The 19,046-nt window shown below is 37.5% G+C and overlaps 1 protein-coding gene across 3 annotated transcripts in view; it reads right to left on the reverse strand.

The window, feature by feature from the left end:
• Nucleotides 1–19,046, reverse strand: part of DMXL1 (Dmx like 1) — a 134,671-nt gene that overhangs the window by 79,843 nt on the left and 35,782 nt on the right. For all 3 annotated transcript variants that reach the window (XM_060636303.3, XM_060636306.3, XM_060636305.3), the window contains exons 8-15: nucleotides 14,664–14,853; nucleotides 12,455–12,623; nucleotides 7,710–7,922; nucleotides 5,396–5,649; nucleotides 4,600–5,284; nucleotides 4,388–4,509; nucleotides 875–964; nucleotides 688–790 (exon numbers count right to left, since the gene is read on the reverse strand). In XM_060636303.3, the coding sequence (XP_060492286.2) occupies nucleotides 688–790; nucleotides 875–964; nucleotides 4,388–4,509; nucleotides 4,600–5,284; nucleotides 5,396–5,649; nucleotides 7,710–7,922; nucleotides 12,455–12,623; nucleotides 14,664–14,853 (1,826 nt within the window). The remainder of the gene's footprint in view (nucleotides 1–687; nucleotides 791–874; nucleotides 965–4,387; nucleotides 4,510–4,599; nucleotides 5,285–5,395; nucleotides 5,650–7,709; nucleotides 7,923–12,454; nucleotides 12,624–14,663; nucleotides 14,854–19,046) is intronic.

A 19,046-nucleotide genomic window follows, 5' to 3' on the forward strand; every position in this document is an offset into this window, starting at 1 on the left:
ATATAAAATGAAAATAATATTACTTGAGGCTTAATAATGGACTTTTAAAAGCAACAGGCACAAAAAACCAAAACCAACCAACAAACAAAAAACCTGGAAAACAAAAGCAGCAGGCACAAGCTGTATGTATGGTTCATGTGCAAGGAAAGTCATTTCTGAGTTTGGTTTGGCTCCGTACGTGAAACTGATGACCAAGAAATTTTAGTTTCATTTTGTTCTGTTTTCCTTTATGAAAAGTAACAGTTAATTCTGAGTGTAGGAGTTTAATATAATTTTTTTAAATGTTTAACTTGAAAGTATTAAGACACTTAGTCTTTATAATTTGAAGTTTTAAGCTACTGCTTTAAAATTTTTTGTTTTAATGTTTATTTTTGAGGGAAAGGGGCAGACAGAGAGGGAGACAGGGAATCCAAAGCAGGCTCTGCGCTTTTTTAATGCAAAGTCCAATGTGGCACTTGAACTCACCACCATGAGATCATGACCCGAGCCAAAGAAGGACGCTCAACCGACTGAGCCACCCAGGCGCCCCAAAATACTGGTATTTATATGCTAAATAATATCAGAAACCTACATAGGAAAATTTTAAGTTCACATAGATGGTATGAAATACTATATCAACTTATCTTCATTAACTGCTTAATATACTCTAGATAATACTTCTCACTACATAAAAAAATTATTCTTTACCTGCATCAGACAATATTCTGTCTTTTCCCAGACTTTTCTTCTCGAGGTTATTCAAAATGAAATCTTCTTGAAAAACATGAAGCAGCTGGGTTTTTCTGCCTTGCTGAATGTAAATAAATACCAACATATATAAGTTGACATATGTGTTATTTACCTAATGCTAAGTGGCCAGAAAAATAATACTTACAAGTTTGGTAATGGGATCTAATGCGATAATGCATCCTGGCCTGGCTGTTGACTGCTGACTTACTATGTTAAACACTTCACCAACATATTTCTGTTTAAAAAAAAAAAAAATGGATATCTCCTTTATTAAACAATTAAATTAAAAAATAATTAACATGAAATTTCAGGCATAATAGAGAAATAAGTTCAAGTGGGGCTAAATAAGTCCCTAAGTTGCTCTCATCATAAACATTCTGGGACTTTACCTTACCTAATTATGTTGGAATGAATAAGAATTATGGCTCAGTTGGTACAGAGAAAAACAAAAGCAGTGTGCGGTGACTGCTAGGGGAAAGAATATTTCACATCTATAAATATGAAGGACTGACTTCAATCTCATGGAAATATTCTAAGAATCAATGCTTTTCAGGCATTAATTTAAAAAAAATTTTTTTTTTTACCGTTTATATATTACTGAGAGACCGAGAGAGACAGAGCCTGAGCATGGGAGGGGCAAAGAGAGAGGAGACACAGAATCCGAAGCAGGCTCCAGGCTCTGAGCTGTCAGAACAGAGCCCGGCACGGGGTTCGAACTCATAAACCGCGAGATCATGACCTGAGCTGAAGTTGGACGCTTAACCAACTGAGCCACCCAGGTGTCCCTTCGGGGATTAATTTTGAGGTAAGAAAGATGGAGCTAAAGAAACAAGCTGATATATTATGCCTATATGCTGATTTCTCAAGCTACTTATGTCCTGACTACTCTAGTCAAGGTCACATTGTTAAATTTGATCTTCAACACACTTAATCTATGAGCAGCATTTGATTCTGGTGATCACTCCCTTCTTAAACTGTCTTCACTCGGCTTCCACTATACACCACATTTACCCCACTTTCAACAATGGCATGCTCCAGGGTTCAATCCTATCACTTCTCCTTTTCTTCAGTGATCTCATTCAGCTCCATGCTTTTAAATTTATATTCTGACAACTACTCATTTTATATCTTCAGACTGGGCTTCCCTCTAAACTACAGACTAGCTTACTAGGTCTCCTAGGTGTCAAACAGTCATCTCAACATTAACATGTCCAACACCAGGCTCTCAAAAATCCATGCTCTTCAAAATCTGCTACTTATACATTCTTCTCAACTCAAGGTCATTCTATTCTTCCTTGTGCTCACACACAAATGTGGGGCATCATCCTCTTTTGCTCATACAAGCCCGAATCCAGTTCAATCTTGCCTATTTGATGTTCAAACCACATCCAGATTTGTCCAATTCTTTTTTTTAAAATATAATTTCTTGTCAAATTGGTTTCCATACAACACCCAGTGCTCATCCCAACAACTGCCCTCTTCCCTGCCCATCACCCACTTTCACCTCCCCTGCACCCCCCAACAACCCTCAGTTTGTTCTCAGAATTTAAGAGTCTCTTACGGTTTGCCTCCCTCTCTCTCTGTAACTTTATTTTTCCCCCTTCCCCTCCCCCCTGGTCTTCTGTTGAGTTTCTCAGGATCCACATATGAGTGAAAACATATGGTATCTGTCTTTCTTTGCCTGGCTTATTTCACTTAGCATAATACCCTCCAGTTGTTGCAAATGGCCAGATTTCATTCCTTCTCATTGCCAAGTAGTATTCCTTTGTATACATAAACCACATCTTCTTTATCCATTCGTCAGTTGATGGACATTTAGGCTTTTTCCATAATTTGGTTATTGTTGAAAGTGCTGTTATAAACATTGAGGTACATGTGCCCCTATGCATCAGCACTTCTGTATCTTTGGGTAGATTCCTAGCAGTGCTATTGCTGGGTCATAGGGTAGTTCTACTTTTAATTTTTTGAGGAACCTCCACACTGTTAAGATTTGTCCAAATCTTACCATCTTTATCACTACCACTTGCTACCATTACAAGCCCCTTTGAGACTGTCTCTTGGACTATAAAGATTCTTGGATTGGCCTTTCTGATTCCACTTCTGCTCCTATGTCTAATCTATACAACAGCAAGAGAAATCCTTTCAAAACCTAAGATCACATCAATCTGTCAATGGTTTCCATGTTCTTCAGATTAAAAGCCAAAGTTACCAAAATGGGCCATACAGCCCATTGTATGATCTGGCCAGGCTGATTTTCCAACTTTATCCCTGACTACGTTCCACCTCACTTACTCAGCTCCAGTCACAATATCCTCCTTGCTGCTCCTGTACATACTAAACATGCTCTGACCTCAGCATCTTTGCACTAGCTGTTCCTCTTCCTAACATACTCTTTCTCTAAATATTCACATAGCTAGCTCCTTCATCTCCATTAGATCCTTTCTCAAACGGTACCTTCTCTGTAAGGCTTATCCTGACCAGCCCCTTATTTGGCATTCTCTACTACTTCTGCGACATGGTTTCTCTCCACAGTATTTATTAATATATTTTTACCTTTTTTCCTATAGCCCTTCACTAGAATGTAAGCTCAGATTTTTGTCTGCTCTCTTCACATCTAAATTCCTAGCATTTAAATAATACCTGAAAAATAGAAGGCCCTCAATAAATATGCGTGTTTCTCCTATAACACTCTTGTATGTGTTTTGAAAAACCCTGCATTCTGGAAAACCACACATTAAAAATAACTTAGGAAAAAAACAGGATTGGAGCAGACCCGTGACGCTATGCAATTATATAACTAGAACATTAACAAAAACGTTAACTGGTAGCTGAGGAGATGGCTTGAATTCCCTGAACAATAAGCTCAGTGAGGTTGAAGGTTACCTCAGGGTTCATTTAAAAACACCAAACCCGGGGCGCCTGGATGGCGCAGTCGGTTAAGCGTCCGACTTCAGCCAGGTCACGATCTCACGGTCCGTGAGTTCGAGCCCCACGTCAGGCTCTGGGCTGATGGCTCGGAGCCTGGAGCCTGTTTCCGATTCTGTGTCTCCCTCTCTCTCTGCCCCTCCCCTGTTCATGCTCTGTCTCTCTCTGTCCCAAAAATAAAAATAAAAAAACGTTGAAAAAAACACCAAACCCAAGAGTGGAAATGCTGGCTTGCTGGTGGGTTGCTATTAGCTGTGTAGAGGAAGAAGCACCACCTATCATAAGACAAAGGCTTTGTGATGAGTTGAAAGGACAATAACTGAAGTGCAACGAAGTTGAGAGCTTTTTTCTTTCGTGGTTTAAGATTAAAATTCTACTGCTGCTACTCCAGCTCCCAGTGTCTTGAAAACACTACAGGTGAATCAACAGAACTTCCACATTTATCCTGCCAATCATCCTCATTCATTTCTGAGCAAAGAAGCATTAGAGAAACACATATTGTAGGAAACCAGACTTTACTTTTGGAATGAATAAAAGAAATGGTTTCTTTTTAAAGAAGCTAAGAATCACTATAATGGTACCTTACAAATGTGAAAAAAAATGAAATAACTAGAAAATATACATCTATTTACTACAAATTGTATGTCACAATTCTAGAACATGCCCAATAAATATAAATTACTTATCTAAAAACATCATACTATACACTTAATTTTAAAAGCCATTTACTTACAGAAATTTCAGGATTGGAAAGCTCATATAGAAGTTTCTTGGCATCAATAACAGCTTCATATAATCTCAGATACTGCCCATCGCTTGCTACAAAGCATGCACTAGGAGAGTTGCAGTATGCACCTAGAAAGTATTTACGGACACTTACAATTTAACCCTTAAATAATAATGTCAGAAAATCTAAATCTCTTCAATAAGAATTAGAAAGCTCACCTAGACAGTAGCTGGGTATAAGAGTGGGCAGCCACGCCACATTGGAAAATGCAGAAACATGTAGAGAATTAATCCGGGCCAGTTCAGAAACACCTCCAGAAAAAGACAATGGCCCAACGGGATCAACCCTCCAAAGAATAAGCTCACTATAAACTGCATTGGGATCCTGAAATGTCACATCAATGCTGCTTTTATTCTGTTGTGCCACAGAACATTCTTCAATATTTACGGGATCATGAGGTTGCTTTTGGTTATCGACATCCGGTGTCCTTAGTGCATTATGGTGTGACGTCGTCAGCAGTAACGGTAATACTGAATGGCAAGCTAAATCGTTAAGATGAAACCGATGACCACAATATCTGGATTTATGAGAAATACTGAGAACTGTAGAAAAAGCAGATTCTTCAGCAAAACTGACCAGCCACTGATTCAGAGAGCCATCAGCATGCTTTGAGATCATCATAACATTAGGGGTAAAAATACTTAATTTTAAACTATTAGTTGATTTACTGTGACCAGAGGAGATTAGCATTGATGTGGACCGAGTGAGACTAGAAGGTTTTTGTTTTCCTTGCTGAATAGCCAAGTCAACATTCTTGGTGCAGGCATACATCACTATGCTTTTACAGAGAGAGTTTGCATCACCTGTGGGGAAAGCTACAGGAATTCTGGAAACAAAGGACACCTAGAATTAAGAAAGCAAGCATTAGAACATATGAAATAATAAAAAGAGGTATTACAAAACAGTACCCACATTTAACAAGAAGTAGCTCTCCAGAGATTGTAATAATAGTACCTGGACTTGACGAAACATACCAGGCTGGTATTCGTCCAGCCAATCCACATGCCAAACGAGCAAAGAACCATCCATGGGATGAATACTGAATAGCATGTCTGCATTTTTACTCCATTCAGACAGAAGTACTTCAATCTGATGATCAATGGCAGCGGAGGGTAATGGTACAAAACTTGAATTTGGTACCATTTTATCACTGCCCAATTCTTTTTTTTCATGATTTGCTTTCAGATCATCAACACCATCATCCATTTCTATGAGCAAAAGAATTCATGACCCAGTAAATACAATTAAGCTATTACTATAAATTAAGAAACACCTTTGTAAATACATTCAAGATTAAAAACATAACAGCTTTCCTATAAAAAAGAAAGTGGCTCCTTTTTAAAAATAACTTCGCTCCAGGAATATAAGACCATTAGAGTTAACTCTAGAAAGCCTATAGGACTGACTCAGTGGATTAATGGTAGAGTACTAATACTGGACTAGAAAATAGCAAAACTGGTTGTACCACAATTTACTCAGAAGTAAAACATACTACTTGTCTGGACCTTAGCTTTTCTCACAGTAAAATCAAGGAGTTAGAACAGGGGATATAATTCTGGGCTGAAATATATTATTGGAACGCAATTTGTATTTTCTTCATAATATTAGATTTTTAAAAACATGAGTCCACTGTACTAGTGATGCTCTAGGTGTATACACTCATAACTGATAGGATACCTTAAAGAAACTATTTTAAAGGAATACACTTAAAGTGCAATTTCCAGATTTCCTTCAATAACACAGGTAACTAAAACTGCTATACTGAACTATTAAAACAGGTACATATGCATATTGGGTGACCTCTATTTCAAAAACCCTGGCCTCTACTCTTGGTTAGGAAAATAGAGCCGTTCTTAAGAGAGACTCAAAAAATGGTAAGACTGTTTATCAGATTTAAAAAATTTGTTAAGACATACAAATTATTAAGAAAAAAAATTTAACAGAAAAATAGGCAAAAAGCAGGAAGAGGCATACCACAGAAGAGCTAAAATAATTCTATTCAATTTGCCCCAAGAAAATGACATGTAAAACAAGATGCCATTTTCCCCATATCAAGTGGCAAAAATATTATGAAATATAATGAAAAGCTCCAGTGTTGGCAAGGATGTGAAAAAAGGTTATGTGGATCTATTAGAAAAGGGTATTATAAACACTTCTGGAGGGTAATTTGGCAAAAGTTATTGAAATCTAAAATGTCCACACTCTCTGGCAATTCTGTACCTGGAAATCCTCTTATGTAAAAATTCACAGGAAGATTAAAAGATGTGTCATTGTACCATGATCAGTATAGTGAAAAATAACTTAAATCAATTTAAATGTCAATCAAAGAGAAAATACTCAAATTTTCTCTTGGTAAGGAATAATCAAGAGCTGGTAAAAATCATGAGATGGAAAAGGGCCCATAAGTGAATTTAAAAAGCAAGCTGCAGGTAGATCAGTGTTTTTGTTTAAAAAATGAATACCTACAGCACAACTTAAAACAACAACCATATGTATGTTTGTATGAGCACAGAAAAGAATAGATCTTGGAAGTACACTCATACAATATACAATTATTTTCCTAACTGTACTGTTTGATTTCTTTTTTTTTAATGAGCCCATACAACCTTATAATCAAAACAAAACTTTTTGAAAACAGAAATATTTATGAACTACAAACTATAGCAGAGATGGCTAGCTACCCACCACAAACTCATGCTTCCTAGTCCTCAGTATAGAATGACCACCCAGTCAGGGACTGCATGGGCCTTATGACTAGTCTTTGCCAGTTAAATTAGAATATAAATGTTTGTGATCTGTGCCAATTCTGAGTTAAAGATGTTGAGAAACAGCTAAACCTTATCCCCCTCCGCAGACTCTTCCAGCTCCCAACCTACCTGAGGCTGAATGCAGACTTTAAGGCCCTAGTACAATCACCTGAGGATTTCACTGAATTGCAGATTCTTAAAGATCGTGCATTTCTAACAAGCCTCAGGTAATGTCAATGCTACTAGGCCACACGTAGTCCTTTAAGTAACAAGGCCCTAGGGGCTGACAAGAGCGTTAAGTATGGAGAATCCTGAGCCTCTATCATCCCATAAAAGAAAGCCACTTGCAACAGGAATGTTAAATGAGCTGGATTATTAAATGAGCTACTCCAAATCTGTATTACACCACTGAAATTCTGAGTTTCTGACAGGAGCTAGTTTTAGCCAAATATAGACAATTTAGCTATTCTCAACAAAACTTGACATTTTTTTTTTTTTTTTAATCCTTGTTAAAGCTTTACCTTCATCAGATTTTACGTCTGCCTGATTAGAGTCTTCTACACTGGGCTCAGAAGATGGCTGTTCAAAACTTTTTCTAAGTTGCTGTAAAAATACTTCCATGGACAAAGTAAAATGCAACTCTTTGTTGTTCAGCCAGTGTACCACAAAAGGCCCACTCTTCTCATTATTGTCACTTAGACTTAGAGATGTGATAGAAGGAAGAAGTGGAATGTCTATAAAGAACAACAAAACACACACAATATTTCTATCATACACAATATTCAGGTCTCATATTTTTACTATTAACTATTACACTTATCTTTACACTTCTGTAACACATTTTAAATAAGATTCCCAATATAATGTTTGCCACGATTATTAGTAACAACAGCTTTAAATGATAAATTTAACATGCCTATTATAAAGGAAAACAATTATGTATTCTAGGTCCTATAGCATAATTTATATACACATACAGATATTTTATTATCTTTTTTAATATGAAATTTATTGTCAAATTGGTTTCCATACAACACCTAGTGCTCATCCCAACAGGTGCCCTCCTCAATGCCCATCACTCACTTTCCCCTCCCTCCCACCCCCCATCAACCCTCAGTTTATTCTTAGTTTTTAAGAGTCTCCTATGCTTTGGCTCCCTCCCTCTCTAACTTTTTTTCTTTCTTCCCCTCCTCCATGGTCTTAAGTTTCTCAGGATCCACATAAGAGTGAAAACATATGGTATCTGTCTTTTTCTGTATGACTTATTTCACTCAGCATAACACTCTCCAGTTCCATCCACGTTGCTACAAAAGGCCGTATTTCATTCTTTCTCACTGCCACGTAGTATTCCATTGTGTATATAAACCACAATTTATCTATTCATCAGTTGATGGACATTTTGGCTCGTTCCATAATTTGGCTATTGTTGAAAGTGCTGCTATAAACATTGGGGTACAAGTGCCCCTATGCATCAGCACTCCAGTATCCCTTGGGTAAATTCCTAGCAGTGCTATTGCTGGGTTGTAGGGTAGCTTTATTTTTAATTTTTTGAGGAACCTCCACACTGTTTTCCAGAGCGGCTGCACCAATTTGCATTCCCACCAACAGTGCAAGAGGGTTCCCGTTTCTCCACATCCTCTCCAGCATCTATAGTCTCCTGATTTGTTCATTTGAGCCACTCTGGTGTGAGGTGATATCTCAGTGTGGTTTTGATTTGTACTTCCCCGATGAGGAGTGACGGTGAGCATCTTTTCATGTGCCTGCTGGCCATCTGAATGTCTTCTTTAGAGAAGTGTCTATTCATGTTTTCTGCCCATTTCTTCACTGGATTATTTGTTTTTCAGATATCTTCTTTAATTCAAAAAATATTTTCATTAAGAAATAAATCTGTGATTTGTGGATAGTTAATAGGAAAGTGTCCTTAATTTACATACAAACTGGTAAGAAATCTCTTTTAACCTAATCTACCAAAAAAAAATTCCATCAATATGATGTCAGAGGAACAAGTGATATATTTATCTTGATTTTAACCACTTTTTAATTTAGAGACTGACAGTAACTTTTTAAATGATGTACCTAACTCTAAGCTAGATAATTCTATTTATTAGCATCAAGATTCAAGTTGTAAAGGAGAAACTGAGATCCCTATCTTGTACTCAAGCAAGGCATTTAAGACAAACGAACTCAGCTAAAAAAAATCTTTCTTGGTAGTACTTTTCATCTAATTGCTAAATTAAGTATACTGACGTACAAATTCAGAGTAGAATGTGACAAATGATAGTCCCTAATTAATATAAAGGTGAAGAAAAATTTGTCTATCATATTAAATCAAACCTAAATCTAGATCATGCAGATATCTGCTAAACAGTAAAGGCTAGATTGGATTCACAAAAGGTTAACAATTTTCCACAGAACAAATTTATTGATTTTTTTAAGGGAGAGATAAATAATTTGAATTAATGACCTGTGTCAGACACCAATGAAAACAGTATTACAGAGGATGAATGATAAAATGAAGAATAAAAAAAACCTTTCTCCTATCCCTTCTGCTGGAGGCAAATTCTAAGAGTTGACAGATATATCCAATCCAGGAACTCTGTTTATAACTGTACATTCATTACTGTAATTATCTGATTAGCATCTATCTCTTCTCTCCTGATTATATGCTTCATGAAAGCAAGGATCACATCTGTTTCTATTACCACTGTACCTCCAGCTCCTACCATATCTCTGGTTGCTATAATGGCACAGACCAAACACTCGATAAAAGTCTTGAGGTATTATATTGCCAGTTCTACTACCCCTAGGTGCCTATATATTAGTGTCAGGGAATGCGAGAGTGCCCTAAGAATCCTAATGAGTATGATTTTCTGATTTTCAAGCAACAATCAACACAAGAGAGATTGGCAATGCCTCTAGGAGATCACAGACCTAGCTGTTAAACACACAAGAAGGAGAGGCTAATGGAGGCTTTTAACAGAAGCATTCTGGGTTAAGACGAAACTTACATTTCTTCTGTCTCCTGACCTCAAAGAATTTCATTAAAGCCATTTTTTTATGAGAGATCTTCAGGGAATGGGTATTAAGAGAACATTCTCTATGAGCTCCTTTCCTTTATCTATGGATGGGCAAATAAGGGAAGCTCTAAGAGTTTGGCCTTGAATAACAAACACAACATCCAGAAAGGTCATTCCAAAAGGTCTAAGGTGGGAAAAGAAGATCTCCATGGTGTCTAATCTAGCTGCTAATAATATTATTTTGCTTTGATTTGTTATATTCATAATGGCTTTTCATTAAGGACCTACACTCTAAAAGAAAGTTTTAGAGTTTTTCTTATTGGAAGGTCATCAAGGAGATGCTACATTGAAACTTAGTGTTTATTTTCTGTAACAACTCAGACTTTTCCATTAAAGCAAGAATCCAAGCTTTCTTTATTCTCAACATGTTGTCCTTCATTCAGAAGAGACTTTCAAAACTATTCCAGTGATCTCAGAGTTGCCTGTGGGTATTACAAGCACTGTCAGTATATGTTTTTGATAAAGGTAATGGTATTTCCCAAGCCTAGGTAATGTTTTCATAAAACTAGTTCAGTGTCAGGACCCCCAGGTGACTCTGTCGGTTAAACATCTGACTCTTGATTTTAGCTCAGGTCATGATCTCATGGTTTATGAGACTGAACCCCACGTGGGGCTCTGGGTTGGGAGCTCAGAACCTGCTTGGGATTTTCTCCCTCTCTCTCTACTGCTCCTGGGCTTGCACATTGTCTCTCTCAAAATGAATCAACATTTAAAAAAAAATAGTTCAATATTGTCCCCTTTCATTTTCTTGGCTCATGAATTATTTTAGAGCTGGGACTGTTGTTAACCAAATTTGCCAGTAAATACTCTTTACTCCTTCTGTAAATATCCCTATATTTAACTTACCAGAGCACTTCTCACTTTGATTCAGGTAACTAATGAACCATATTTATTGCTATTTTTCCTTGAAGAATGCAATAGTACAGCAACAATCCAGTATACTATATGAAAATAGGTTTACTTTATGCATAAGGGTATCTGCAAATATACAAAAACTCAATAGGGTTTATCTATGGCAGACAAGGACTAAGGTACGGCACAGGTGAAAGGAGGCTTTCACTTTTCACTTTCTGTACAGATGGTATTTACCATGCGCAAATACTGTTTTTAATCTTTTTCTCAGTAATATTCTAGTTCTAGTAATACTCTAGTTCTGCTTTAAATGTCCCAACTGTGACCACTTGTTTTTTAAACTCACAGAAAATATTTACTGAAATGATGAGCACTTTAATTTTAAAATTCAAAGATCCAGATACCCTAGATCTTTTAATCTAACAGTGCATTATCTCACTAGTAAGATAAGTTTAATTCCCATTTACAACTTCTATATATTTATGCCCTATTTCTGGAATGTCTCCTAAAATCAAGCATTAGACATAAGGGTTTTATTTTAACAACCATACAATAGTTACAAAATACTACTTTGTGGTGTTAACCTGTTAAGTTTTAGCTCAAATCTCAACTTTTTTTTTAAGCTTTATTTATTTTTGAGAGAGAGAGAGAGAGAGAGAGAGAGTGAGAGTGTGTGTGAGTGGGGGAGGGGCAGAGAGGGAGACACAGAATCTCAAGCAGGCTCCAGGCTTTGAAGTGTCAGCACAGAGCCTGATGCAGGGCTCGAACGTTCGAACCATGAGATCATGACCTGAGCCAAAGCTGGATGCTTAACCCACTGAGCCATCCAGGCTCCCTGAACATCTCAACTTTTGAATGAACTGATTAAGAATCTCAATGACTAAAAAAAAAAAAAATTTTTTTTCAGAGAGAGGGAGGGGGCGCAAGTGAGCGAGGGGCAGAGAGAGAAAGAGAGAGAAAGAGAGAGAGTGAGAGAATTCCAGGAGGGTCAGAGACAGAGAGAGAGACAGAGATGTGGGGCTCGTGCTAACCCAATGTGGGACACGAATTCATGAAATGCGAGCTCATGACCTGAGCCAAAGTCAGATGCTTAACAACTGAGTCACCCAGGTGCCCTACGACTTCTTAAGATTTTAAATCACAAACCAAGTCATAGCCTTAAAAAGCAAACAAGTAAACAAAAACCTATCCTATGTCATTACTGAGCTGGCTATAACAAAGTTAGGTGAACAAGTCACCTCCAATTTTTTACTTATTCAAAACTAGAAGTATAACTTATTTGTTACCAAATCAACTTACTCAATTCCAGCAACATTTTTCGAACAGTGTTCTCTTACCTGTGGCTGGGTTGATGCTGGCTGCAATATGAAAGTGGCAAAGTGCATTGGCGTGCAGGGGAGCATTCCTGTGGACATGATGAGGGTCCTGCTGGTGTGGCAGGTATCCAGTATGTGCTACAAGAGCAAGTGATCTCCTCCGACCTCTGCGAAAATGTCTCAGGTTGACCTGTGTGAATAAAAACAAAGTAAAACCATCATTAAAAGTAAAACAATCGTTACATAATGATTGCTTGACATTACATATACCCTATTTCATTTTTTAATTCTAATTAACTTTCAATTACAGTATAATTACAGCTATATTAGCTTCAGGTGTACAATATAATGATTCAACAATTCTATTGGTTACTGAGTGCTCCTCATGATTAAGTGTACTTTTAATCCCCTTCAACTAATTCACCCATGCCCCAACCAACTCCCCTCTGGTAACAATCCATTTGTTTTTTTGTCTTTTTTTGTTCATTTTTTGTTTCTTAAATTCACATGAGTGAAATCATATGGTATCTGCCCTTCTCCGACTTATTTCATAATACCCTATTTCAGATGAGTTTGAATGTACAAATATTTTTCAGTACTTCTGTGCAGCAAATTTGAACTTGAAGAATAAGCTTAGAACTTAACTGCCTAATTTCTTTTAACCATCACACAATACTTTGCGATTTTTATTTGGTTTATTTTCTGATAATTAATTAATTTTATAAAACAGAACTTTAACAACGTGTCTGTGGATAATGATGTCTCTATGTGTACTGTTCCCTTTGCATCCACAGTTTATACCCTATGAGCACAAAGCACTGAATAGTATTACCATCATACATTAGGATGTTATTCCATAACTTGCAAAGCTTTTTCAGATATCACTTCATGTGACCCACAAGGCAGACAGTAGTGATTTTGTTATTCACATCTTTCATATGATATAATAGTTTCTACAGAACCCAAAGTCACCTAAACATAGAACAAGAGTCTTCAGATTCCTAGTCAAGAACTTCGTTCAGCTATTATACATAACCATTCTATTACTTGTTGAGTCTCCCAGAAATATATATGTAATTATATTCTGAGCCCTGAGAATACTCTCCAAGTTTGAAAAATAGTTGTTCCATAATCATACAAAGCATTCAAAGATAAATCACTTCAGAACACTTTGTTTTCAATATCAAGAAAATGGGAAACTGTATTATTAGTCTATGTTCAATTAGTCTACACATTAAAAATTTACTTTTACTTTTCACACTACTTAGTAAAATAGAATCAGAGAAACTTCTTTTTTTTTTAATGTTTATTTATTTTTGAAGGAAGAGAGAGCATGAGTGGGGGAGGGGTGGAGAGAGGGAGGAGGGGGGGAGAGGGAGGGAGGGAGGGAGGGAGGGAGAGAGAGAGAGAGAGAGAGAGAGAGAGAGAGAGAGACAGACAGACAGAATCCCAAGGAGGTTGTGGGCTCTGAGCTTATCAGCACAGAGACAGACATGGGACTCAAACTCACAAAACTGAGATCATGACCTGAGCTGAAGCTGGATGCTTAACCGACTCAGCCACCCACACGCCCCTCTGATAAACTATTCTAATCATTCCTATAATTATGACAAAACACCCCAACCTGTGAACAACAGCAAATATACATATATGCATATATATGTAAAAAAATTATTTTTAGAGTCAAATCTTTGCATTCTCAGATTTTCATTTACTTTGTTATTTTAGCTAAGTCAACTGTAATCTTTTTGTTATCATTAGTTAACTTAAGATTAACTTCATAATTATAAGTACTTTTATGCTCTAGGCAAATCCTTAAAAATATTTTTTAATATTTATTTATTTATTTAGAGAGAGAGCATGAGCGGGGGGGGGGGGGGGGGAGAGAGAGAGAGAGAGAGAGAGAGAGAGAGAGGGAATCCCAAGCAGGCTCCCCACTGTCAGTGCAGAGCACATGTGGGGCTTGATCCCACACACCGCAAGCTCAGGACCTGAGCAGAAATCAAGAGTCAGATGCTTAACTGACTGAGCCATTTAGGCGCCCCCTTAAGAATATTTTTTGAACGAAACAAATTATAAAGTTTTCTGAGAATCATTTTCCTAATATACATATATGTCTTCATACCTAACCATATAACTTTGAATATTAACTAGGATGAATGTTACAAAAAAGGCAATGTACAAGGGGTTTTAAAACTTGTAGGAAATAACATCTAATAAAAACACTTACATCTGAAGCATTTTGAATTCGTTCTTTACTAGAAGCATTTCTTTTGAAGTTATTTGTTAAATTAATTGGTTCGGTCCAATGGCTGCAGTCACCTCCATAGAGCAAACAATCATTTGGTAAAAAGGTCTCTACCCACAGACGACATACATTATCTTTGCAGCAAGTCAACAACACATTACATACAGAAGCCCTGAGGAATAAAAAGATTTTAGAGGCAAACATATAAATTTCATACGGTATAATATTCTACAGTGTTTCTGTAATTATTTAAATGCACACAACTGGAGTACCAATGAAGAAATGTCAATATACATTTATGCAATATATTTAGTCAAAACCATTAAAACTGAGTGGGTATTTGATCTCATCACAGCAAATGCCTGCTAACCTATCTCTTTTCTGCTTAGAATGTGGTACTTTTAAGAATCTAAAATTCACTTACATCCAAAGAACAAAGACTGAGATAATGCCATAATCCCTCAGTCAGTAAGCAAGGAAAAACACATTTTCTTTAAAAATTTTCTGATTTATCCATTGAATGGTTACCATTTGAATTCTTTCATAATGCTTTATTTTTGCTTTCTGTGAAGACTCATGCACATTGGTCACTAACAAGCTACACTATTTAGTATACTTATTTTCTCCATGCTTAATATATTCCAAAAGCAGTGAAGCACAAGAGAAGAAAAACCATGATAAAATAATTAGTAGCCACCTCCTTCCTTATTCTTGACTGTCAGTGAATTTACTATCTTTCCACTCACAAAAGCAAAATCAATTACATATATATTAATAAACCCCATAAGCATGAGGAGTTCAAAGGCTGAACTCATATCAACAAAGACTACATTCTATTGAGGAACTCCTGCAAAAAAAAAAAAAAAAAAAAAAGGAAAGGAAGAAAGAAAAAGTCACAATATCTTGCTTGTAGTAGACACAGACTCAAACATATCAGAATTAAAAAGAACAATCAGTACAAGGCTTCTATCAAGTAACTCAGCAAGTTAAAGAAAAATAAAACGGAAATCAAAATTTTGTGTAGTAGTCAATTAAACGTTATCTGCTTGATTAAAAAAAAGAACAACTATAAAGGGGAAGAAAAAGGAAAACCGTGTATTGTCTGGGTTGCTCTCCCCTTCAGCTTCCCTCTCTTTTCTCACCTCTCCCTTCCCCACCCGCTTCTCTGTCTACTCCTCTGCCTTTCTCCCCTTTCCATCCACTCTCAGGCCTCCCTCCCTCTGCCTTCTCCCACAATTCTCTGCTTCTCAGCCTAGCTAGGCCATTCTCTCTTTCCACCTGTCCCCACTTGCTAGGGCACCTCCTTCTTTCCTTTCTGAATTCTGTTTTCCTACTCCTTTCTCCTTCCTCATGCCTCTCCTTCCTTTTGCATTTTTTCTCCATCCTCCTCTGATCTATCCTCTTTCCTTCTCAGCGTTTCTCTCTTGTTCATTCGCATCCACAAAGGTGGTGACAATGAGATTAAAAGCAGGCAATCAGAACAGAAGAAAATACATCAAAGGCAATAGGAAAAGTTAAAGGTTCACAGAGCCCATCTGTAACTGGCAGAATGCACAGGCTTATGAAGGAAGAGGAGAAAGTAGTAGACTGAAGGGCTGAATAGAGAACAATCAGAAGAGGCATTAAGAACTTAGGCAAAAGCAACAAAACAAGCAAGATACACAACTCAGAAGCATAGAGAGGCCTTTGACCTAGGAGTGTGGTGGCCCCAGGTGACCCTCCTCAAGATACTAGACCTTACAGACAATCAGTATAAAGAGGTGCCAGGTAATCTAAGAGAATGGAAGAAATTCCCTGCTCTGTGTGAGGCATTTCTCTAGCAATATGGCCTTTCCTCACTTTGTATCAGGGGAGCTCATTTGCTCATATTCAGGTATAACCACCACCCCTCAGTAAAAGGTATTACCACATGGAAGGCAAGCATGTGATAGGTAAGTGTCTATGACACCTGTGACAGCTACAACAAGACAGTGTGTCCCATCTTCATGTAACAACAGGCCAATTGTTTTTGCAACTAGTTATCTAGGGAAGGGTATACAACAAACCTTCCACTTATCCTACATTCATCGGTGTTTAGTGAAGAAGTATATGCTCATTACAAACACTTTCCCATTCTTTTCTCTCAAGCCAGCAGTACCCTCGCATAAAGTATTACCATTTGGCTGAGTATCTGAATTTTACGTGAAAAACAAAGCACCTGTATAGCCCAGTGAAGATGCCGTATCAGAAAGAGCAATGGTTTAGTTGATAATGGGATCTCTGTCATTCTCAGAAGGGGTCAGCCTTCCTACCACATACCTGCAGGCAGCTGGTAAAACAAAAATGAAACCTAAAAGAGCTCAGGGAGATTAGCTGGTTCGTAAATGACATGGACCAAAAGAAAAATTCTTGAGACGTCTAAAGATACTGTAACAAACAGAAATTCTAGTCCTATGCCACAGTTCCTGTACAATGTAGTTGATAAGAGAGAAAACGAACACAAGCAGAAAGAGAAATTGCTATGCCTCACTGGTGTTACTAGGCATTCGTGACAGCCCAGTGCAAGGCACCTGCCTCTGCCTCCACCACGATCCCTTTTACCAACACCGAGTGAATTAGGTCAGGTACAGATGTGAGTGTCCTCTCTCAAAAGATAAATACTTCATAAGCCTCTTTTTCAGTATTCTGATGGTCTCACCATGTGCAAATGAAAACACTTGGATGTATCAGAAGAAATCAGCCTCCAAAATGACGTAATCTTTATGGTTTGCAATGACAGCTATTTTTATTGTGGCCATTTGCAAATTTTTTTTTTAAATATGTATTTTTTTAACATTTATTTATTTTTGAGACAGAGAGAGACAGAGCATGAACGGGGGAGGGTCAGAGAGAGGGAGACACAGAATCTGAAACAGGCTCCAGGCTCTGAGCTGTCAGCACAGAGCCCGATGCGGGGCTTGAACTCACGGACCGCGAGATCATGACCTGAGCCAAAGTCGGCCGCTTAGCTGACTGAGCCACCCAGGTGCCCCCATTTGCAAATTTTAAAAAGAGAATTAACACATACCACAGCTCATTACATTCTGAACACATTTTTGTATATGTGGACAATGGTCTCAGAGGTACTGTAGAGCAACAGTTCACCAAGTGAAGCTGGAGTGAGCTCTTTTGCCAACAACAGACTGTCCACACCACTCTCTCCCTTAGCACACTCTGCCACATACTCCTGACACTACTGGTCCTACAGTGTCCTACTCCTATGCTTTATTAGCCTGGATGGCTGGGGTAGGAATAATGGTAACTACTGTACTAGAAAAGAGCTCAAAAGATCAGGTATAACAATGATGGAAACACGTCATCATACATTTGTCCAAATCCATACAGTGCACAACCGGAACTGAACCATACTCTCAACGATGGACTTTAAGGAACAATGTGTTGAGGTAGGTTCATCAGTTATAATAAATATACACTCTGGTGGGGGAGGCTGATAATAGGGGAGGCTATGCATGTGTGGGTGCAAGGGATAGATGGGACATTTGTTTACCTGCCACTCAATTTTGCTATGAATCTTAAACTGCTTTTAAAAATCAGTCTTAATATACATTTTTGAAAAAAAAAAAATCTGGATATACTCTGCTGGCTCAGAAGAGCAAAACTAAAGTCAACAAATGATCCAGGTACCCTCCCACGGATCAGTGACAAAAGGTTAAGGGAAAAACTGTATTGTTCCATGGTGTAACCAAATTGAAAATGGCCATCAAACAAAAAGGGATTTCTACTTATACTTAAGTAATAGGTCTCTGTACCTTACTAAGTACAGGCAAAAGCTCAATGGGTTATCCAGTCTTGCAAGAATAAAGGAAAGAAAAGAAGTTATTAACAGGTGTACTTGTACATGACTGCATAGATTAAACTAATACCTAATTCAGAGAATAGTAATCTTTTAACCCACTCTCTTTTCCATAAAGATGTTAGATACAGTTAAAGAAATGTTTGAGGCCTCGTGTTATAGCCTCTCAATAAAGCAGCTTAAAAAAAAAAGGGATACCAGAGGAGATACACAGAGAAGGAACAAGATTGGGGACTGAAACGTGGAAAGGTCCATGTAAATGGCAATATAGAGAAGGACTAAGAGACAAAAGAACTGGATACTTAACAAAGAGAAGAAAAGATGTACAATTCTGTCACTTATAGACATGTGAGATGGAGATAAATTATCCTTTCCCATGGCTCTCCTGTGATATGTCAGTCATAGCTGACCCATGGCCAGACATCTGCAGGCCAAGGATTATCTGATATTACTAAAATCTTCATAGGCCAAAGTCCTATAGCTGTGGATTCTTAAAGCGAGAAGAGCACTCAATGTCACAAAGATGATGTTCT

The sequence above is a fragment of the Panthera onca genome, chromosome A1 (genome assembly GCF_046562875.1).
Source record: "Panthera onca isolate mPanOnc1 chromosome A1, mPanOnc1 haplotype 2, whole genome shotgun sequence".
NCBI classification, from domain to species: Eukaryota; Metazoa; Chordata; class Mammalia; order Carnivora; family Felidae; genus Panthera; species Panthera onca.